The sequence below is a fragment of the Dendronephthya gigantea genome, unplaced genomic scaffold, assembly GCF_004324835.1.
Source record: "Dendronephthya gigantea isolate DGI-Jeju-01 unplaced genomic scaffold, DenGig_1.0 000064F, whole genome shotgun sequence".
NCBI lineage: Eukaryota > Metazoa > Cnidaria > Anthozoa > Malacalcyonacea > Nephtheidae > Dendronephthya > Dendronephthya gigantea.
Window position 1 is genome coordinate 1,409,893 of NW_021163074.1, and position 22,729 is coordinate 1,432,621.

Below are 22,729 nucleotides of genomic sequence, written 5' to 3' on the forward strand. Positions count from 1 at the left end.
CAGTTATATATAATGCTAAAGAAAGTATAAATTAATTGCTAAATGTTGAAACGGCTTTGCTTTTTCCTATTGAAGCCAAGCTTTGGCGAATATTGAAAGATTATACGTGACGAACTGTTGACTTTTGGCATTAACATTTACAGCAACCGGATAAAGATTTTACAGAATCGTGTTAAAGTTAAACGTGCTACCAAGGAGAGACGACAATTTCAAAAATATAAAGTTTGTTGTCTCCCTAAATCTACAAAGAGTCAACTACAGTTTTCTTGATCGTCACGTAGAATTGATATTTCCAACATTTCGTATTTCTGACTTCTGGATACGTACAAGTGGAAACAGCTATATCATATACGACTATACGTAATGAATTTCAGCAATGATATTGTTGTCATAACATGTCTTCATCCTGACAGAGTTTACCAGTTTGGACCCGCAGAGTCTTACCGTTTCATCAACATTCCTCTGATTGTGGTCAATCTATTCCTGCTCGTCTTCATTATTCTTGGTAATATTACTGTAATCATGGCATATTTTCGCAATACAACACTCCAGAGCGTACCAAACATGTTACTGATAACTCTCGCGTTCACAGATCTGTTCGTAGGAATCGTAGCCCAGCCGTTGTTTATTGCCATTCTTGTCAGAGATGTTCTTGGTGCCAAACCATTATGCTGGCTAGCGTTGCTGTCCAGTGTAACTTTAAAGTTTTGTGGTGGTGCATCGTTTATGACTTTAAGTTTAATTATCTCCCTGGAACGGTATTTCGCCATTTGTTACCCGCTGAAGCACCGTGGTTGGATCACAAAAATAAGACTAAAAAGAGCGGTTGGTGCTCTATGGTCGTTTTTGCTTGCACTAACCGGCTCCCTGCTTCTCCGAAAGAGCTACAAAGCCTATTTCATGATTCTTAGTATTCTAACTTTCACCGGAGTTGCCTTAACAGCGTTTTCATGCTGTGGCATATTGATAAAATTGAAAATGTCATGGCAAAAGATAATTCCAACTGTAAACATTGTAGGACAAATACGAGGTCGCAGCGCAGCAAGTTTAACCTTAAACGATGTTAGAAAAAACGATTATAAAATTGCGGTAACGTTGTTTTATATTATTGGCGCTATAGTTGTCTGTTATACGCCAATGTTTGCGGCCGTGGTATATGCACAGGTCAAGAGCAGGGATAAACTGTATCTTAAGTATTTTTACCCCATCGCGATGACTTTGATATTTTTAAACAGCCTTTTAAATCCCGTGATCTATTGCTTACGAAACAGAAGGTTTACAAACGCAATACGGAAGTTCAAACGAGTGGCGAACAACAGCAATGAGAATAATTATGAGATGTCGATTATGGCGACAGCCGTCACTATTGATCATCATTGAACCCAAAGGACAGGATCGAACATCTGTTTGAAGGATTTTCAACCAAAACTATTATTGCATTGGCTGGAAAGTTTCGGGAAAACTGACAATCAATATCGAAGGTTACAATTTCTCTTGTTTAATGTCAAGCAGAGTTCCGGCATTCTTCTGACTAGTTGCATATACAGCGCATATATACCATATCCTTTTGGCTTTCAAGCGCCCTAACTTTGAGAGTCATTGTTAAAGAGTCCTGTGTTATATATCACATAGTATACTTTAGGACATTTTGATTGAAGATTTATGCGAATTTACCAATGATGCCCGTCTATACTTCAACATATATTAGATATTTCCAGTAAAGCTGGCATCACCTGCAGAGAAATATTTGCATATTTTCTTTGCAATTTCAACAGCCCAAATAAATTTAATTTTGTTTAACTTGTCTGTTCTCAATTCAAAATCATGCAAATATTTCGCTAGACGACCATTTCCCTGCAAGTTGAAATCCAGCCTTTGTATTGCTTAATCTTCACTCAAAGCCCTGATTCGCTGGCGCTTTTTCCCGGCGAAATGGGAAATAATATGCTCCTTTTGAATTGTGAGCAATCAAGCAAAATTAACTCAAAAGAAAAAGGCGAAATATTTCGCATTTCGCCGAGAAAAAACGCCTGTGCCTGTGGAATCAGGCCCTAAAAAGGAAAGGCGTTGCGGCAGACACCGGACGCGATGCGGCAACACGACGCGAATTTTCAGTTTTCAGAAGCATGTAAATTAAATTCTTGAAATAAAGTTTGGAATCTATTGTCTCCAGAGCAATTAAAATGTATCATTGTTAAGTAATCTACAATAATATTATGATAGGTTAAAATGGAAAACCAGCTTGATACACACACATATGATTAGTTGAAAGTCGTGTTAACATTATTGTCATTATTAATACTTAGTTCAGGGGCAGTCATGCTTGGAGCACATTAAGACGCAAACAAAACTGTTAACCAAATGGTCTGTTTTAAACGTCGTGGATATGACGTGCTAAATGCATTACAACAATAGACCTTTTCAGCTTGTATGCAAATTGTTAGCTATCACATGATCACAACATCTGAAATGGTCTATTGATAATGACGCATGTTAACTGATTAACCATTGTTTTTAATGCATTCGGCACGTGAGAAGTATGTATAAACATATATGGCCTATATCATAAAACACTTCGCTAACTACTTCTCTGTTTAGATTTCTCATTATTATACATGGAACCGGCTTTCACGTTTTCGTCCAACCGACTTTTTTCCTGTGCAGTTATTTCTTTAAATATCCCCAATCATTACAACCCAACTCAATCCAGAAAAAGCCCCCAAGGCTTGATAGAAGGACTCACTGTTTAAACGGGGAGCATCCTGTCCATCTTGGAGATATAAATTCGTGCATCACAGTAGGGTGCATGCGTTCACGTTTTCTGGTCAAATTTTCTAGGCTGACTTTTCTCTGTCGCCATCATCTTTTTCCCTCGAATTGTTTACAATCAACTCTGACGAAGAATCAGTTGAAGATCTTGTGGCAACGTGTCTAAAACGTTCTCAATCTGAGAATTCAACTTCTTCCAAACATCTTCAGTGATTTGTGTTTCGAATTGCTTTGCGCTGCTCTAAAACGAAAACGTTTGAGACATAATTCCGAGTTTTGTCGGGTTTATACCCAGCTAGCTTAATCCTACCTTCGTCTAAGATTCTCTAAGATATAAGAAATCAAAGTCTAATTCTGCCACACAAAACCCCACTTAAATTCTGGCTCGCTCATGATTGTATATTCAATAAAACACGGCCGCGAATGTTGTAAACAACTTTTGAAATGAACTTGTAATGAATAAAAGTTGAATAGATATGAAAATCAGTATTTATTTTGTACATGTATTTTTCCGATATACACACATTAGCGTTTGTAATTGATTTGCATATTTATTCAAACCAATTTGTATGGGGTACATTGGGTGTGCATGTGACCTAATTCACGATATTTGGTTGGGTATAAACCTCATGAATTTCACAATAATGCATATAAGTCAAGTGACGAACCATTTTCTCTCGCGTTTGAAGTATAAAATCCACAATTTCAACCTCGTTTTTTCCTGATGTCCACAACGTCATATCCTAAAAATTACACGTTTGTTTTGAGAGTATAATAAATTGTATATAGCTAAACTTGCATACGGTTCATGTTGTTACTGCATGTCCAATCTATCCTCTTTCATTCCTCAGATATTGATCCCAGAGTCATATTGGAATGAACAAAATTCATATTAACAAATCACCAAATGAAGAATACATACAGCAACAGACAGAGCTTCCAAATGAAGAAGTTGTAATTTCTGTTGGATTTCATACTGCCTGTTTCTGAACCAACCTTCGAAGTTTGCTGATTTAAAAAAACTCCTAAAAGAACAACAGATATTTCTTATGTCAATGGAAAACATATGCAGGCACAGAAACAAACAAACAAACAGGCAGTTAAAAAATGCAATGACTTTGTTAGGTATCCAACTCCCGCAATTTTCATGCAACATTAATAACTAAAGGCACATCGAAACGAGCAGGATTTTTCACTTTACAAACAGAGCCGTTAAATAATCTGCATATTTTAGATGAAAAAAGATGAAAAATGACAGCATTCGGATGCTTAAATCGCGTTCAAGAACTTGGTTCTAACCGGCTTCAAATTTCTAGTTGTAGGCATAACCATATAACTATCTTAGTTCAACAGGCCATTTCAAAGTTGCATTAAAGAGTTAGTGTTTCGTTAGTGATTTTTGGGACGTGAACAAAAAGCCCGTAAAAAAAGATTCCCAAAACGCATTGTCAATCCCGAATCTCCAGTGCTCCACTGTTCTTCGGACTAGGTTATAATGCACACATGCCTGTACAAGCCTTTCCAGTTTCCCTTGAGACCAGTTGTTAGCTGTGGACCAGAATGCTCGACCGTCTTTAAAAATTCCTCAGCGTCGAAACATTTCAGTTTGGGAGGAAGCTTCATTAATGTAAGATAGAATAGTCTTCTCAACAAATTAAATTGGAAACACAGCAAATTAACACAAGTTAATTAACGTATCCGGGTTGAGATACTATTTTAACCCTCACAGATATTGTTTTACATCTCGATTTCCATGTCACCGATTCGCACAAAAAGAGCTGGTACTACTAGGTGTCCCAAAAAAGTACCCCGGTTTGATTGATAAAAAAATTGCAGCATGTAGCAGCCATAGCAGCAACAAATGAGAGAGGCATTGTTCGCATTTAAGAAACATTTGGACATTATAACGTAACCTAAGTTAGTCTTTCCTCTAACTAATGAAAGTTGTTTCATTTCGATAATTTTACTCGATAACAAGCTACATATTTTGAATCAAATCGGAGTAGCTACTTTTTTGGGGGACACCCGGTATTTCCGATATTTTTTCAGTATCGCCTCCAAAACCTTGACATAGGGACTGCATTGAGACGATATATACCCGAATATCTTCGGTTTATATTCAACTCACCTTCCATGGTGAAATACTTCTTTGCAGAGGCATCAAACTTGCAGCATATCTTTCCTATTAAATATTTCCTCTTTAATATGGAGCAATTAAAGGGCAACCCCCTTTGCAACTCAGTAAAGGAAAGTGGTATGTATACTCACAAGAGGGATCATAAAACTCTGTGTAAGTTCCCTCATATGTCTTCTCAGTATGGCATTCTGTATGGATAAAATAAATCAAGGTTTCAACTTTCGAAGTCAAATTTACAGAACTATCACGACTGCAACAATTTCATATAATTAACCGATTGCAATTATCTGTAAATCATTTTACTAGTTTTGCATGCAAGCTTGAAATTATGCATGACCGCAATACGAAACTGGATACGCATACGCCTGGTCTACATTGGAATATATTGCACAAACCTGAACTTCTGCAGGACGCTTCTTTTGCCCTCCCTGCCAGAATGAATGATAAAAATCAGGTATAAATAGATAACTGTTGGACTCGGGAAGTTAAAGAAAACACGTGTGACGTGCGTATTTTGTTAATTATCTCAATGGCACAAAAATTTTATACCTTCTTTATTGTCTTGATAAATGGTTTGTCTTTCTGTAAAAATGGCTTATACTGCGTGTAAATGCCTGAAAAGATAAGAAAAATAATTAAGACTTTATGAATATTGAATAGACTTTGTTATAAAAAAATTACGCATGCTATCTACAAACACAACCAAAATCTGTGTTTTACCACTAACTAACCCCCTTCTCCCTTGCATGAGGACAAAATAAAAAAAGACTTGTATATGTATACGCTCTTAAACCACCAGGTGACGGCAACAGATAACTATTCAAACTATTACATAAAACAGACCTGGTTTGCCCTCAAACGACCTCTTATCATTTCCCAAAGGTGACGGTCGACTGCCCAACACTATAACAGGAAGAAATATTTTATAGCCTTTTAAGGTAACTGCATGTATGTTCTATTAAGTACTCAAATATCTTACTTAAGTTATTCATTGCTCCGATTCTCACGATGTGAGGCCAATGTTGTAACGTCTTTGCAAAAAACGGATTGGTTACTCCAAGAATGACAGAAGGACTGCAAAATATGAAAACAGTTGAAAAAATCGCATGTTTCCTAGGTTATACGTCGCATTTTGGTTGCATCAAATGCAATTCGAACAATAGATAATAAAATGATAATGAAGGTTAATGAGGTTGATCATATCTTATTATCTATTGTTTGAATTGCATTCGTCGCGACGAAAATGCGGCGTATTACCTATATGCCTAACATTCAAAATGAGGAACGTTTACAAAGCATATAGCCTGCATGTTTTAAATATACTTTCAAATACAAAAACAAATATATAAAACGAAGAAGCTGAACGAAGAAAATAGCCTTGCCTATTGAAAAATGATACTTACGGTGCGCGTGTTTTTGTCGTATACTCTTTAAATTCGCTGTCATGGATTGTAAAAAACGGTCTGAAGTCCGAGTTAAAATGAAGAGGATGAATTAACCTAGGTTGAAAAAGACTTGTGAAAAAAAGTTCTGACAACCTAGTTGTAAGCTATGTTTCACTGAATATCTCACGTGATTAAAGACTGCACAACTTCAGAACACATGGAAGGTGATGGAGCCATAACTACGATTGGCTATATGAAAAAAATTAGAAGGTAGCTAAAATAAAGAGATAGTGGCACATTACATCAGATAGTAATATCCATAAAGAATAGACCACGTGGAGCACGTAAAGCAGAGTGCGTCTATCCAGATATATATCTTTATATCAGTAATATAGATATTATATTACTGCCTCAAACAAATCAATGCATCAAACCAATTTTAACTCTACCTCATTCAGTAAGACGAGTTCCCACAACAAGTGAACGTGGTTCAAAACGGCGGATATACACCTGAAAGAAAATGGCGTCTTGGTAAAAAAAAAACGATCACGAGCTTTAACATTCGTTAACATACTCTGACATTGATAGCCATTTCTTTGAAACTTATATTCAAAAATTAGACAGTATTTTGTGAATAATGAAGAAATAACGAGGCACAACGTTACCACCTCGGCAGACTTAACAAAGGCTGCACTAATTTTTTATCAACCTGATCGAGTATACCACATATACCGGTATATATTCAACCTTGACTATATTTTATAATTCATTATCTCGGTCGAAAATACCTCGCCTCAAGCAATCTTCACATTATATTCAAGCAATGGAAGAACTCGAAAACTGTTTATATCATACATACCTGTAAGTGTCCGCTTCTTTCAACAAAGGGATAACAGTTGGTGCTGGTGTAAGTGGCTATAACAAAGACATGATAAAAATTATTCAAAATGAACACCCCTTGAACCAGAAGCTTACATGAACAATATTTTTATATCACTTCAAAAAACAAGTAACAAATGTACCTACCACAATTGTTTGCTCGACACTACTACTCGGTGACATCACAGTGCCCGGTTTGTCTTTGCGAGATGGTAAATGCAGCTGCAAGAAATTAAAGAAGGTTGATTGTTCGTCTTCCACAAAAGCAACTTTTCATGTGTACGAGATAGGTTGGGTCAAATCAATAAATCACGTTATTACCTGAATAAGAGAACCCATGAGAGGTAATAAAAATGTTTGACCAGAAATTGGAAAAGGCCATTGGTCTATGTCATGACAGCAAGCTTCGAGAGCTGGCTCTTGCATATCAAAAAACCCAGGTGCAGCAACCTTTACCTGCATGGTAACAACAAAAGTAATTTAAAAGATTACCGCTAAAACACTAAACGGTAATCTGTGATGATAACCATGAAAGCGGCCAGAAGTGCTGTACTTTTATAGTAATATTCACTGATTGTGTCATTTATTCACTAGGTGTCCAAATCTTTTTGTGTGCCTGGAAGTCTGGAACGGAATACTCACGACGCTATTCGCACAGGCTATATGAAAATTTAGCCCTGACAATGGTTATATCGTATGTTACGGATTTTGTGATTTGCGTTATATATAGGAAAGGGTGACGGTTAGCTAGCTACTGTAGGGGTTTCTACCGGAGTTTTTGCACACACAAATGTGCAAACGTCATATGTATCATGTTGTTCTTCACGTCATGGAACACAATAAGAGAAAATGTTTTGAAACTAATGCACCATTAATGCACGATTTAACGTTATATATGGGTCTTAATTTTCAATTTTCTTAAGCATTAAACATTTGGTAAGAAAGTGCTAAACATACCACTTCAGTAAAAAAATTGACATATGGAAGTCTAGATATAAGAACCAAAGACTAAAAAAGACAAAAATAAAAATTAAAACTTGTATCATCTATATAAACTTCCCTTTGACAATTCTTTTAATTAATTTTCACTACTGTTTAGATGCATACCTTCTGGAAATAACCTCTTGGTATGGTTGGGTCTTTGACTTGCCGAAAAAAGACAAAACCATAGTAATGACCTTGGTCACTCTGAATGAAAACGTTGTTTCAAGATTTACAAACTGGTGAACATTGTACAGTAAACATGAATATCTTGGCTAATGATAAACGACATCAATGATGATCTTTCTATAAAAAGTTCTTGATTATGAAACAAATTGCCAAGCTTTCAATGTCAATTTGCACCTTATAGCCAAATGGCAATCCATTTTCATTTGAGCGACAACAGTTATTCCTCTTGCAAATGGTTGACTCTGACCTCATTCGAAAATGAAACTGTGTGTCTCCCATACAACCTAAAATATAATATTTACATAAAATAGTAAACAAATATACAACTTACAATAGACAGATATTTTACCATTTACCTATCATCATACCACTAGCAAACCAAATTCTTAACATGATAGCATTATACAATTACTTAATGGTTTCCGTGTTTGGATGGCCTGATCCAAACACGGGCTTCGACCAATCAGAACATGCATTATATACTTGTTATTTTATAAAAAGTAATACTACCACATTACTTCTTGTACACATGTAACAACCTTAAAGCATAGATTTGCCCACAAACACATGATCTCAATCTCAATCCATCATTTCCAACCCATCATTTCCCACCTAAGCCAGTACAAAAGCACTAACATTTTTATAAAAATCTCCAATTGTACTAGCCAAGATAATTTGGATTGTCTTTTGTTGGGGACAAAATTGTTAAAACAACATTGACCTGACCACTGCACTGACTATTGCTTTTCATTTTTATAAACGGCATGGTTCAAAACCCAATACATAGTGTTATCCACCATTTGTCCATCGGCATAACCAGCCTCTGGTATACACTGTATATTATTATTAAGTGCCCAGACACTGGTTACTGTTTATCCATTCATAGTATTACCTGAATTGGAGTCTGGAAATGCCAAATAACAGATATTTGTTTTCTAAATGAGGTAGGATACAATCAACATTATATTCTATTTTCATTACTAAATAGGATCAAGCGGACAAATATCTAAGATTTGAAGCACTGCAAAGAATATAGTATACCAAGACATAAAATTTAATACCTCTTTTTCTGTCAGTCTCACAAAACGAGGATAAATCATCTAAGAAAAATTAATTAAGTTCAACTAAATAAGTGAGTTGGATAACAAAATACTGTTTAACTGTTGTCCTTATGAACCATCAACAAGTAAGATTTCACGTGCCACTAACACATAATCATTGCATAATTTTAGTAATTCTGCACTAGAAGGGGGTTTAATACAACTGTCGAAAAGACTTGACGAGGCAAGAAATGTTGAAACTACATATATCATTGAGACCAAATAGTTACCAAAGAAAACTAGATCAAGAATTTTAATAAATCTGATTAATAAAAAATAACACGAAATTTTAGTGCGACTTCAAATCACATCCCGGTGGATTGCGCCAGGATGCCGGCCAGCTGGCTTCATACATATAAGTGAAATGATCACCCAAAATGTGAGCGTAAAATTCACCTCCATTGCTTGTCCCAGCTCAAGATCGAATGTGACAACACAAAAGCAAGTTATCCATCTATTAAAGCGATCCCAAGGCAAAATTTCTTTGCTGTAACCATCGAGAAACCGTGGACATATTTTGTCGTCAAAATTTGACAGCGCCATATTCGAACCTGTCGAATTGGGTACTCTTCTTTCTGAGACGGAGTCAATTACTTCATTGCTAAACAGAATATCATAGTTTAGAACTTGATCAGCTCAAAAAAAAACGGTGTTCCACAAAAAATAAACGTTTTTAGATTGAATCATAATTCAAATTTCAAGGTGAATAAATTCACCAGAATAGTACGACATCGTTGTTTACCACCCGATTGACATATTCATACAGGTCGACAACAGGTCGACAACTGCAAACAAAGCGCAAAAAACGTCTCGGTTCGCTCGGCTAACTGTCGGAATCACGGAATACTATAATCTGAGCACATTATTGGCATAATTTGAGGAAAACATGGGTGACCATTTATTTACAGTAATATATTTACTGCCTGTGTATGTCATATGTTTTAACACTTAATTTAAGGATTATTTTTAGCAACAAATGTTACAAAAAATAGCAATAGAGCAACCAAAATGCGGGCAATTTTTGGCGATATAGTGCGTAAATTTTTCAACGCAACTATTAAAATTAATACCGAAATTGATAAAAATTTAATAACACTTTCAATATGTATGCAAATTCTCATAAAGACGTTAAACACGGAAAGCCTGGTGTTACACGGTGTTTGATTGGCTCGTGAGTTTTGCGAGTTAAATAATACCAAGTCAGTTAAATAATACCAAGAGACGTCATAATGCGCAAGGTCTATCAGAGGCTTGTTTCTGAAAGCTGGTACTATGGCTGGTAAACACATATTATCTCACGTAAGCCAGACTGCATAGAGCATCATATTGAAACCAGTGACAAAGGTAAACTCGAAAGTCGTCACCAGAATGGCATCAAACTCTTCCATACAGATAGAAGCGATGGAAGACTTATGTCCAGTGCTCAAGGTCTATTATATATAGTCATAGTCCCAAAACCCAAAGGTAAGGAAACAGCCTAAATTATTGTCGTACTTCGGGGGGAAATCTTACTATTACGATCGATGCATTTTTATCCCCCGTTTTGAATCGTTGAAGTAACTACACAGATATCTTGATAAATAAAAATTTACTTTATGCATTTACAAATATTCAAACAGATTTTCCCTTATCAAAAACCTCACATGCTTCAAATTCAGCAATGTCAATGCCATCCTGTCCTTTGGGTATGCTGTCCGCGAGGTCTCTCATCAGTGGGGAATTGTTACTTCCACAGCTACTTTTGCTACAATCGCCGTGGCTTGTCTGGTTTGTCATCCATCTGTTTTGAGGATCTGGTGTTAGTTCCGGCTCGTAAGAATCGCTTATTTTCCTCAAGAAAGTCTCCATTTGTCTCAAGGGAATACAGCCGTGTAGGGTTTTCAAAGGATGGATCCATGATAACACACTGTGAAGACTGTCTCCTTGGATTGCTGTTGAGAGAGAAGATTGTAATCTAGATTTAGTGGAATATATAAATTTTCCGTTTGTAACTTGCCGTTATTTTTCACAGATTATAAAAGTCCGCATACTTTCTACTGCCTGTAGTTCGATATACAACCTAGGCTCCCCGAGCCCCGAGGACACACAAAACGACCAATACACAAGACGAAGGGTCCGTTTACTTAGAGCGGATTATCCGGGCTAGGCGAGGTAAAAATTGCATATAATGCAAGACTAATCAGGTTAAGCCTTTGATGTGATGCGCTTTTTACCTCGCCTAAGCAAAGGCAGGCCTAAGCGGGATAACTCGCTCCATGTAAACAGGCTCTAACAGATAAAATAAGAGAACATCAAAAATAAGAGATAAAACAACAATAAATACCTGCAACCTCAGACAAAAAGTTATCTTCAGTTATTGACGCGCGTGGCCTTGTTACAACATTCGCCATTGGGACTGCACTTTGCAAAGCTAACTTTCGCACTCCGGGAACAGAGAACACCGGACCTATAATAAATCGACAAGTCGGAACAAAACTTGTTTAAAATTGAAAACTCGATTAATTCGAAGGACAATATTTCAGAGTAACTGTTGACTAAGTTGTGTATTTTGGCAAGGTATACCGATAATGGGGTGACAAACATCCGGGGCACCAATATGCGTATAGTGGTATAGTGATGATTTTTTATCAAAGCATAGGATCAAAGCTGCATGCAAGGTCAATATAAGGGCACTTTTGATCATTGGGGCGGGGTACGTTCCTCCCCCCAGACACGGTTTATACGCCGGCATAATAAACCGCCACTTCCTAAACATTAGTCCCGCTCACACACAACCAACAGCAGTCTATAGTCATGAAATATCAAACGCATTGAAGTAGTTACCAAGAGCTGCTCTTGTGACACATTTCTGTGTCTTTATAAGTGACGGCGTTGATATAGTTGAACGCAGTGCTTTCGCATTTTCTCTCGTAGACAAAACTTTCGTATCGTCTGATAGTGAAATATCGATCGGGCCAACAGGCATCACCTTGTCACCGTGGATCGATTCTAAATCACAAGAATCATACAGTTGAAAAAAATTATATGAATCGATATTATTCTACGAAATAGCTATGTATATGAAACAGCTAGCATCATGACGAATATTGAATTGGAGAGTTTTCGAGTTTCAGCTCCTAAAATACATCTTGCATGGGTATAATTCGACTATATGCTGCTACAACAAAAAGTCTCCTAGTTATCGTGCGAAATATCGAGAATAAAGATGCTCTGGTAGTGCACGTTGTAAAGAGGACTATATTGGATTGGGTATTATATATTATTTTCCTTAGGTATATAATATACCAAATCTATAAATGATTGCTATTACTTACCCAATGATTTAGCTTTGTATCCGAACGACAAATTACCCGCATCGCTATTGAGTGCATCCGTAGATTTTACAGGGCATTCACACTCTGACCGTGACCTTCCAGTGCTCTTTCTCCTAGTAGGCATCGTATTTTCATCTGCACCTTCTCCAGCTGGAAAAATAGTCCTAACGACCAAATCTTCCGAGCGTCTTCGGCAAGCTCTGCTATGGGAATGACCTTCTATTTGGTTCGACTGTGCTTTCTTTTCTGTTTCTTCGTCCACTGGTACATCACTCGCGTGTTCTTTACGAATTACGTTGTTCTCGGATTGCTCTGGGCCCTTGTATGACTTAGTCTGTTTACCGTCTGTTTCTCCCTCTTTTGATCTAAAGCCAGGTTTTTTATGAAGTAGATTCAATTTAGAGTCCTTTGCCGCTTCCTCCAAATCGCATTTAACGCCAGGACTAAAGTGCAACTCGATGTGAAATCTTTTGTCAGAATCTTTGTCAGCTTGTGGATCTTCGTACAACATCAGTACAATCTGGGTCATGTAGTTGAGTTCGGGTACCGAGGAAAAGTACTCGATTGTTCGCTTCCAAAACTCATCTGAAACATCCTAAAAATAATTTTACGCAGTGAACTCTACTTACCGAAAAGGAATGATAACTCTGTATAAACACGCCTCATGCATTTTCACGAAACCAAATTAGCTAAAACACGCCACCCCCCACGCATGCCCACTTCAATTTTTGTATTCTGAGGTCGGAAAAAAAACAGTTATTAGCTTTCCACTGATATCCTGAAAGTCTAAGGTATATTTGAAAATAGCTTACGTCACACAAGTTTCCATATCGAATTGCATTAATCATAGTGTGGATATGACTTTCACTGGTGAAATAGAGACGCGTTCTAACATGACGATGGGGCGTGACAATATCACGACTGTATCTAAAATAAAGCACGATGCGTGTATAACGACAGAGAAATATTACATTTTTCGATCAATTCCTTACCACGCGACTAGCTTTTAATCAAGGCTAATAGAGATAGTTACTTTATTCTATATTTGCAAATAGAGATTTAAGCCTGTATTCAAAGAGCTCTCTTATACCTAAACTCATTGAGTGGGAGATCTTAATCACTTCAATTCCCGACTCGAAAAAACTTCATTTTCAATGATTTATCTTAATACTGTAAATGCAATTATCGTCTACAATTATCTGAGACTTGATGTTGCGACGGTTTAACCGCCTACAAATCAAAATTACGACAATTTCATCAGGCATTAATGCTACGGTGTATATTTTGCAGGCTAAAATGAATTTTGTCCAATCCGAGAGTAGTTGTAATTTAATTGACTGGTTTACGATAGCGTTATCATGCCATAAATCCATTGTTTCCCTAACCAAAATTTTAGCCGAGTCTGCAAACCAATTATTATGTTGTAAATATAAAGCACTATGTCATGTCTCATAAAGAACTTATGGCTCATGCGAGAGGTCAAAATATTACCTTCAGGACCAAGATGTGCGCATTGATGAATAAAAATACTCTCACGTAATCTACATAATTTCGACCAACGGTCAGTATGATTTTAAAATGCCAACTCACTGGGGATTTAGGCGATGGGTGGTTTCGGATTGATCTGCATGACGTAAATCTCCAAGTAACTTCCTACAAAGGTGCTGACATGTTCTTTTAGATATCTTCATCTTTTCTTCTTCCGTTATTCCATACTCCTTAAAAAGTTGCAAACAGAAAATTTGTTTTTATGCAAAATCATACAATTTTATTGGGTAATCTAATTCATTCCATGTGTTAACAGTCCAGATGAAATTTGGATTAAAGGAAGAGAAGGGCGTGGCCACAGTGTGCAGCACATCCACATATATAATTCCTTGTACGGAAAGTTGAAAGTTTTCCTTTTGCCATAGAATTTAGCGCCAAATTCTTTAGCTTCATGCACAAACTATCACAGAGTAAAAATCTACGGGGGACGGGTTCCGACAGGCCATATTAAACAAGAGATATTCTGATGGCTTAAAACAAGACCGGTAGGGAAGTAGAGGAGCTACAGTAGTTACCTGAGGAATGACAACATCAGCTAATGCTTTAGCGCATTTGAACAGCTCTGGTCCGTCGCGCAAGTTAAGCTTGCTAAAAATGGAAAATTTAGTACATATTATATACTGATATTGATAGTCTGTCAAGTGAATATGTCGTGAAAGACACATGGCTTCATACTTGTTGTGAAACACATCATATTTGATGCAGTCATAGATATCAGGGATGAGGCTTATGTCAAATTTACCATTACGTAATCTGAAGTCCTAAAACAGAAAAAACGAAAAGTTAACGGCGTAAATTTCGAGAGTTTTCGCACATTATAGTCGCTTTGAATTTCTGAACATGCATATTAAAATGCTACAGAAAAATTATCTTGGACGTGCAATAGAATATGCAATGTTTAGCGAGAAAGTTTCAGGAAAAAAATTCGGATTTTGAGGTTAACCTTTTCAAGTTTACTCCAGCGATGAACCATTAAATCCAAACATTCATTGTGGTAGAGAGACTTGTCTAAAAATACAGAAACGGTGCACTAAAATCAAATTTCTTGAATCTGCGTTGCAATGCATCAGTCGCGCTAGCTAACGCATGAATTCAGGGTTGATAGTGAAAATTAGGGTGTAAAATGTTATATATGAATAACGCTTTCCATATAAAGGGAGAAAGTTGAGGGGATATCTCTTGATAAGAATCCATGCAGTGCATTTCCAACCCTTTTCCGAACATGAACATGGTATAAATAAATTAGCTCGTAGGTACATCACGTAAGCATTTAATACTGCAAAGCTTAGAATTTAATACTGCAAAGCTTTGCAGTGCTTGTGGTGTACCTACAAGCTAATTTATTTATTGCGATGTCACCATGCAAAATTCCAAGAATATTACGAACATTGTACATACCTTGGGGATCAACATTAGGATCTTTCATCATCTCTCGAAGTTGAGCTGTCAAGGACTGGACAAGTGAATACAATCGCCGACACATCTTGAAAGGGTTCTTGATGAACTTTAAAGCTTGCAATTGCGACACCGAGGCCGTTGGGATTATCTAGAAACCATGCAACCAACAATTGATGAAGTACAACTCACTTTGAGGAGCAACGATTGTGAATCTTGTATTTCTATAAATGGTCGTTGGATCTAAAACCTACGAAAATCGCCTAGAGAGCCTGGATATATTTTTGGAAAAATTAATCCAAATTATGATAAACAAGTTTTTGGAAATTTTAACTAGTAGCTTTTTGTCCACCAAAGGTCAGTTACATTATCCTGATTAACTGCATGACCTCAAAATGCATTTGGTCATGTACTCGCAATAAACTTAGAAAGCAAGTGAATAACCATATTTAATGTAGAGCACTAAACTGTAAAAAGAAACCCCGTAATTTACCATACTTACTTTTTCGTAATCTTCGTCGCACAAGTCCTTGTCTAAATTGAAAAATTCATGAAGTCTGCCTTTTATCCTGCAACATATCACCATATTTCATAACCATTTTTTGAAAAATCACTTTGTTCGAACATATTTCAGGGATGCGAGTGTTATTGTTGAGTGATAATTAGAAAATGGAAATCGTAAATTCACTGTTGATGGTAGCTTAGGGGAACGAAGGTTGAATCATACGACTATTTAGACCAAGCCAGGAACGTTTGAAACTCAGGTCTTCCGGCAAAAATCGAACCTCTATGATTTTGGAAGAGTGCTTGATTCGTGCCGAGGACCTGAGTTGCATCTTTTGCAATGTTTCCCAATCTCTTAACCAGAGCCTGCGTAATCCGTCAGCGTTGTTCTTAATTATCCTCGTTCCCAGGTTTTTCGCATACTGCATGTAGAATAACCTGAGAATGATTTCGTTCTTCAAACCACTACAACAATTATTTTAAGTTGCAGTAAAACAAAGCAAGCGGATAGCTCAACCCATTACGTACTTGTAGGTCAAATTTTGTGGGTCACCAACAGCATCCAGCATCTTAGTTGCGTGTTTATCGCAACGAACTAAATGAACCAAGATTGGCGTGAGTTCGCCTTCCAGTGCCAACAGACCCTGCAATGAAACGGCGAAAAAATTATCCTATAGATCTTAGACGGTTATACCGTAAACCGTTATAAAAAATCCTTGTGTAAATAAATTGCAAAACGGTTTTCCGATTCAAATCTTAGACATTTCCATAGCCGTTTACTTTTATACAAAGCGTGACGATAAAATATTGCAATAAAATACACAATGATTTACTCAATCAATCCGTTCTGATAAACCTTTGTTTTACATTTGCAGAAATCAGCTGGAAACTGGGCTCACCTTGGCAAAAGCTGCTGCAGTCATTTGAACTCGTCCTTCATCCGAAGCATAAATCTTCAAGTCATGTCTGTAGGTACTGTGCAATCTTAATAACCCACATCCAGGCAAGCTCGCATATTCTCCTCTTCCTCCAGGATACATACACCTTAAAAAGCAAACACCATATACTATAAACACATGCATACTAAATCGTTATAATGACGACCCTAACCCTACGCTAACACTTAGTTTTCATGATATTCCTAGAGTTTGCTGGAGATCATATTTGAGCCTTTCGTATTTTGTTTAAATGCCATTGTTGCAACAAATTTCTAAAATTTCTCATTCGCGCGGGCAAAATCTACCTAGCTATATACGCAATATACATGCAATCCTCAAAATTTCGCGACCCTAGAGAGGACACCGCAGGAGCGTAAATAGATGCAAAAAATCGCAAAATTTGCAGCCTTGAAAAATGTACAAGTATGAATAACTACGTTATGATTTAGCGCTCATATTTCAGCCAAGCGCTTAGAACGGTTGTCGAAATAGAAATCCATTCTGCAGTATTTAATTATACGATTATATTTTTTGTTATTATTTATGAAACTAGTAGAAATTCTGTAATTACGTTTAGTTATAAGAATTATAGCTCTGACGTAAATTTGAAACCGAAATAAAGTATATTTAAAGAGATATTAAGTTGTTTCAACCGAAAAATGGATTTCATTTGACAACTAGTCCCAGTACTTTCCCGCCATTGCAGAGAACCCGGAATGTGTTGTGGACATACCTGCATGATTTTCCCATTTCAACCGCCTGTTCTCGTCCAAACGGGGTTAGTTCACCTCCCCATTTCATGATAAGTAACAAAGACGGTTGACGCACTTGGTTACAGTCGTCCTTGTCGGCATCATTCTGCTCCGCACCTGAACATGAAGAGGAATTAATACATGTGTATTGCGACGGTATGCTCAGACACCCGGGGAAATATCACAATATATATCGGTGATATTAATCTAATTTGCGAGGCAGAATACAGAAAATGTTGGATAGAGAAAATAGTCAGAGCATGCGATAGATGAAAAACTAGCAAAAACTATTGAGTGTTAGAAGTCGAACGTCGTCTCTTCTATAGTTCTATTCAACCAATTATTTTCACTTCTGACGAAGTAGAACTGAACTTGTCTTAATTGGTTGATTTGCCGCCCAAGAAAAAATGGCATGGATCCGGCAAAGTTGAATCCAGTATAGACATACTTTAACGTTGAGTCTGCATGTTTAAATAAACTTAATCCCTATACTAGCTTCAATTCACAGATTTCTTCCGTGCATATAAATCATAGAAAACTGGAAATTGCATCTTAAAGAAGTTGGTTTTTGACAAATACTCCCCAAGCCCGCCGATGAACGGGCCACAGATCTCTATATAAGTATAGTTCTTTCCGTATATCTTCCAATAAAGCGCCTAGGTAGAAATCTGGTGAACAGGCCTTCAACCGACAAATGTTCGTACATTTTTTTTACCTGATGCGTAACCATGACGACCACGATCCTCGCAAGCAGATTTTTCAGGTTTACCTCGGGAACTTTCTAAATACTTGAACTGAATCTTACGATTTATACCCGAGAAATGGCCATACCTAAACAAACAGAACTCTGTTAACTACAATTTAACATATTTTACAAGTACAATAAACATAGAAATAATAGACTATATTATTGTCTATTATTTCTATATGGCAATAAACACAAAAGTTTTCTATTTGCCAAATTTACATATCTGAAAAGCAGAATTGCATAAATTGCAAGAAAAAATGCATCGTGTATTTAAACCAGTTTGGCCCTCATTTAAAAATTTTTGAACAACTTGCAATTCTTACATTTCTTAAGCCGTGGCTAAACGGGCAATTTTCATCGGTGATTTTGTCTTTCTAGCGTATGTTTTTGTGCGAATTATATACGCAGTTATATGAGCTGGGCGAAGTAAAGTAACCTACTCTGTTGAATTCACTTCATAACATACACCAAGAAGAGAAATTCGACGTCAAAAATCGTCCGTGTAACCGGGGCTTTATACACTTACATTTCCAATACACTTTTCAACTGTTCCAATTTATGATGAGATTCGAAGATTTTTTCAGCATCATCACGCAGCTCTTTCGCGCGATCTAATAGAACACGAACTATATCCAGCACTTCTTGCAGTTGTTTAGGTTTCTTTAATTTTAACTTCCCTTCCACTGTCCCTCCATATTTATGAAAGAGATCGAAGAACCTGCATGGTAGAAGTGAATATTATCACGCCTTGTTCTATTATGGGTGTGGCCAGAGAAGACAGGAGGGGGTACTGTCCCGTCGTCGAGTGACTCATTACCATTGCGAATGAGAGCATAATCTTGGGGCCGGTTGTACAAAAGCTGGATAGCGCCATCCACTGGATAGTGCATTTTTCAATCGCTTTAAAATCGCTCGTTGTTTGGCTAAACCTTTAAATCTTAGTATTCCAATATTGATGACCATCTTTAATAATTGTTGCTTAAAAACTAAAATTTTATTGCTTTTCAAACATTTTTAGAAAGGTTGAAAAATCACTATTCGGTGGATAGCGCTATTCATCTTTCGTACAACCGGCCCTTGGTCAGCGTTTGACACAGTCAATCGTCGGGAAATGCACGGCGCCATTGTATATCTCAACATGGAACGGTTTATCAAGCAAGACTATTAACACTAAAACTAATTGTTAAATGAACATGCCTCAAATGTGGCACAACAACCGCGCTGCTCTTACGTGTGAACTAGTTTAATCTTTAACCCTAAACTTCTACTTACATTTGATTTCGCACTTCCATTTTCATCTTCTGTTTCGGTGTTCGATCCCCGTGTCTTATGACGGCCATAACACAACGCAGTTCGAGCATAGATTCTTCTGGCGTGTCAACGAATGGCGTGTCCTCGATTGCAAGATCAGGAATCGAGAGTTGAGGGGCGATGTTCTGCAATATCATGTGACCCAACACTTGCGAGCAATCCTCGTAATACTTTTTCGATGTTTTCACAAAACTAAAGCCGTTTACATCGCAAACATACGACATCCCATTGCCTCTCAACAGGTCAAAACCACAAACAGTTTGCTAGAAAGAAATATGCAACGAATAGGAAATGATGACATCCACAAATCCTGAAATAACTGCATGTTAAGTATACTATATATACCAGATATTGGTACACACTATATATACTAGATATTGGTACATACTATATATATACTAGATATTGGTACATACAGTTGAAAACTTTAGTCCAAGATATATAGATAAGATAAAATCGTGTCGTGGTATAAACATGTTTTTGAAACAACACCAATGAATTTAGGCTTCAATAAAAAAATGATCACAGACAAGGGATTTTAAGGTTGCGCATTTCAATATCTTTTTAATATCTTAAAATGGTTGGTAGGTAAGCATTTACCGCCACCCTGGGTACGATGGTACAATGTATCTATCATGCACTGTATGAAATAACGCGTCCGCCCTAGATTGAACATTTACGGGTGAACTTTCGAGTCATAAACTAACCTTGAACGCGTTGCACACTTTGTTTGCGATTTCCTTTTCAATCGCTGAAAGGATGACGGGGTATCTGATTTCTTTGCCTTGATAATCCCTTTCAACTTTGCCATCCAACGAAGGCGATTTCCTTGCTTCGGCATGAACGTACTCCGGCCCTACTGTGTATACCTTAGGAAATGAACAGAAACGCTGGCAGATTCACAACACAGGAATTAATGAGAAAACTCCGTGGAATTATAGTTGAGTCGTTTTCGACAATTTGACATCCTCATTTTATAACATTTTTTTTCTATATATAAGCACTTTCTGTTAATAAAAAGATCAGTTTGCCCACAAAAGTAAATGCTTTCATTTTGAAAACTATTTCAAATCATGAATTAAATACCAACCTTAACATCTGTACCCTCAGTAGGCATAAAGTTCTCATAAATATAGGATCCACTTTTTCTGACTTGACTCTGGTCACAATATCGACTACTGAGACTACCAATTTTACGAAACAACTGTTGACAACCACCACCAGCTTGAGATGGAAAGTAGATATAAACATTATGGTCTTCTGCACTTAGCGGTTTCTCAACAAACGGTTTGTGGAATACCATGCCATGAACCCGAATGGTGTCTTCGCTTTCCATGAAATCTGGATCATCACAACTGTTTGCCTCGTCTCGCCTGAGGACAGCATAGCGGGGGACAGGCACACCAATGGCCTGTAGCTTTTCATAAACTCTTTGGCTAAAAATGAAGAAATAAATTAAATCTTCCTTAGGTCAAACTGCATTACTACTTTAGTCAAGAGGTGCCATGATGCACTTATACAAAAGCAGGTTTGCGAGGTAAAAATCACATCACTACTTGGAGGAGGCCACTACCTAAACATCTACCTACACAGAAAAGGAATTGCAATCAAACTCAATGACTTAATTTAACAGAATGTAAACATCAGTTAATTATATTGAGTACAAACACTGGTACAAACACTGGTGTACACACAAAATGTTTCATCTGTTTGTTAACCTTTCCTTTTTCTGAGACATTTGTAAAACTGCATATACCAAAGAAGTTACTATTGGTAATACAGTGTTAACCAACCAGACACAAATGTGCCTCACTCTATCAGAACACAAGATCACAACTATCTATCCTCATATAGTGTATTAATTAGATGTTATATACCGATCTTGAAGCAGATATTGTGATTCCAAGTCGTTGAGTAAAAAAGGCTTCCTCAATTCACTGTATTGAATTGCTTTATTTAAAGGAAAGCCTAGTAAAAGAAATACATATTCAATACAACACAGTATGCACACAGTATGAAATTTTGAAATTAATGAAAGTATGATATTATGTGTTCAAATGTATTGTTTTCATGAAAGAATGCAATTGTAGTTAGTTTGGCATCATTTCGACGTATTTTCAAACCAATTTTTTTATTTCGCAAAAGTGACGAAAATGAGGATTTTTCCTTTGGTCCCCCGTAGCCGATTAGGCTGACATTTTGAAACTAACGAAAGTATGATTTTATGTGTTCAAATGTATTGTTTTCATGAAAGAATGCAATTGTAGATAGTTTGGCATCATTTCGACGTATTTTCAACCCAATTTTTATATTTCGCAAAAGTGACGAAAATGAGGATTTTTCCTTTGGTCCCCCGTAGCCGATTAGGCTGAAATTTTGAAACTAATCAAAGTATGATTTTATGTGTTCAAATGTATTGCTTTCATGAAAGAATGCAATTGTAATTAGTTTGGCATCATTTCGACGTATTTTCAACCGAATTTTTATATTTCGCAAAAGTGACGAAAATGAGGATTTTTCCTTTGGTCCCCCGTAGCCGATTAGGCTGAAATTTTGAAACTAATGAAAATATGATTTTATGTGTTCAAATGTATTGTTTTCATGAAAGAATGCAATTGTAGTTAGTTTGGCATCATTTCAACGTATTTTCAACACAATTTTTATATTTCGCAAAAGTGACGAAAATGACGATTTTTCCTTTGGTCCCCCGTAGCCGATTAGGCTGAAATTTTGAAACTAATCAAAGTATGATTTTATGTGTTCAAATGTATTGTTTTCA

General features: G+C 36.8%; 3 protein-coding genes across 3 annotated transcripts; 1 reads left to right on the plus strand and 2 right to left on the minus strand.

Annotated features, from left to right (window-relative positions):
* The first annotated feature begins 331 nt into the window (after window positions 1–331).
* Window positions 332–1,463, plus strand: LOC114530567 (histamine H2 receptor-like). The gene has a single exon (XM_028552137.1). It carries the CDS (start codon window positions 364–366, stop codon window positions 1,378–1,380), a length of 1,017 nt encoding a protein of 338 aa, XP_028407938.1. The 5' UTR covers window positions 332–363; the 3' UTR covers window positions 1,381–1,463.
* Window positions 1,464–2,152: 689 nt separating this feature from the next.
* On the minus strand, window positions 2,153–10,174 carry LOC114530565 (protein DENND6A-like). Its single transcript, XM_028552136.1, has 22 exons — window positions 9,837–10,174; window positions 9,402–9,440; window positions 9,233–9,275; window positions 8,515–8,624; window positions 8,278–8,358; window positions 8,128–8,178; window positions 7,492–7,626; window positions 7,318–7,392; window positions 7,151–7,206; window positions 6,741–6,801; window positions 6,479–6,540; window positions 6,310–6,405; window positions 5,886–5,980; window positions 5,750–5,809; window positions 5,456–5,520; window positions 5,302–5,334; window positions 5,038–5,094; window positions 4,898–4,951; window positions 4,277–4,386; window positions 3,692–3,794; window positions 3,438–3,512; window positions 2,153–3,010 (listed from the first exon to the last, which is right to left on the minus strand). The coding sequence occupies exons 1-22, from the start codon at window positions 9,981–9,983 to the stop codon at window positions 2,888–2,890; spliced, it is 1,731 nt and encodes a 576-aa protein (XP_028407937.1). The 5' UTR covers window positions 9,984–10,174; the 3' UTR covers window positions 2,153–2,887.
* An 866-nt stretch (window positions 10,175–11,040) lies between these two features.
* LOC114530555 (inositol hexakisphosphate and diphosphoinositol-pentakisphosphate kinase 2-like) lies at window positions 11,041–21,925 on the minus strand (the record flags this gene model as incomplete). Its single annotated transcript, XM_028552123.1, has 20 exons — window positions 11,041–11,371; window positions 11,764–11,886; window positions 12,264–12,428; window positions 12,755–13,349; window positions 13,567–13,681; window positions 14,345–14,472; window positions 14,818–14,890; window positions 14,978–15,063; window positions 15,246–15,310; window positions 15,701–15,848; window positions 16,200–16,266; window positions 16,730–16,845; window positions 17,101–17,245; window positions 17,873–18,008; window positions 18,607–18,722; window positions 19,166–19,357; window positions 19,912–20,213; window positions 20,658–20,819; window positions 21,041–21,386; window positions 21,828–21,925. Coding segments are annotated over 20 exons (3,498 nt in total), but the record flags the coding sequence as incomplete, so codon positions are not given.
* Window positions 21,926–22,729: the final 804 nt, after the last annotated feature.

Excerpts from the sequence above, each read along its gene's own strand:
- LOC114530567 (XM_028552137.1), top strand. The coding sequence starts at position 364 with ATGAATTTCAGCAATGATATTGTTGTCATAACATGTCTTCATCCTGAC.
- LOC114530565 (XM_028552136.1), bottom strand. The coding sequence starts at position 9,983 with ATGGCGCTGTCAAATTTTGACGACAAAATATGTCCACGGTTTCTCGAT. Across the intron at positions 6,541-6,740 it reads AACTCGTCTTACTGAATGAG|CCAATCGTAGTTATGGCTCC; the intron begins GTAGAGTTAAAA and ends TTTTTCATATAG. Across the intron at positions 5,521-5,749 it reads GTCGTTTGAGGGCAAACCAG|GCATTTACACGCAGTATAAG; the intron begins GTCTGTTTTATG and ends TTATCTTTTCAG.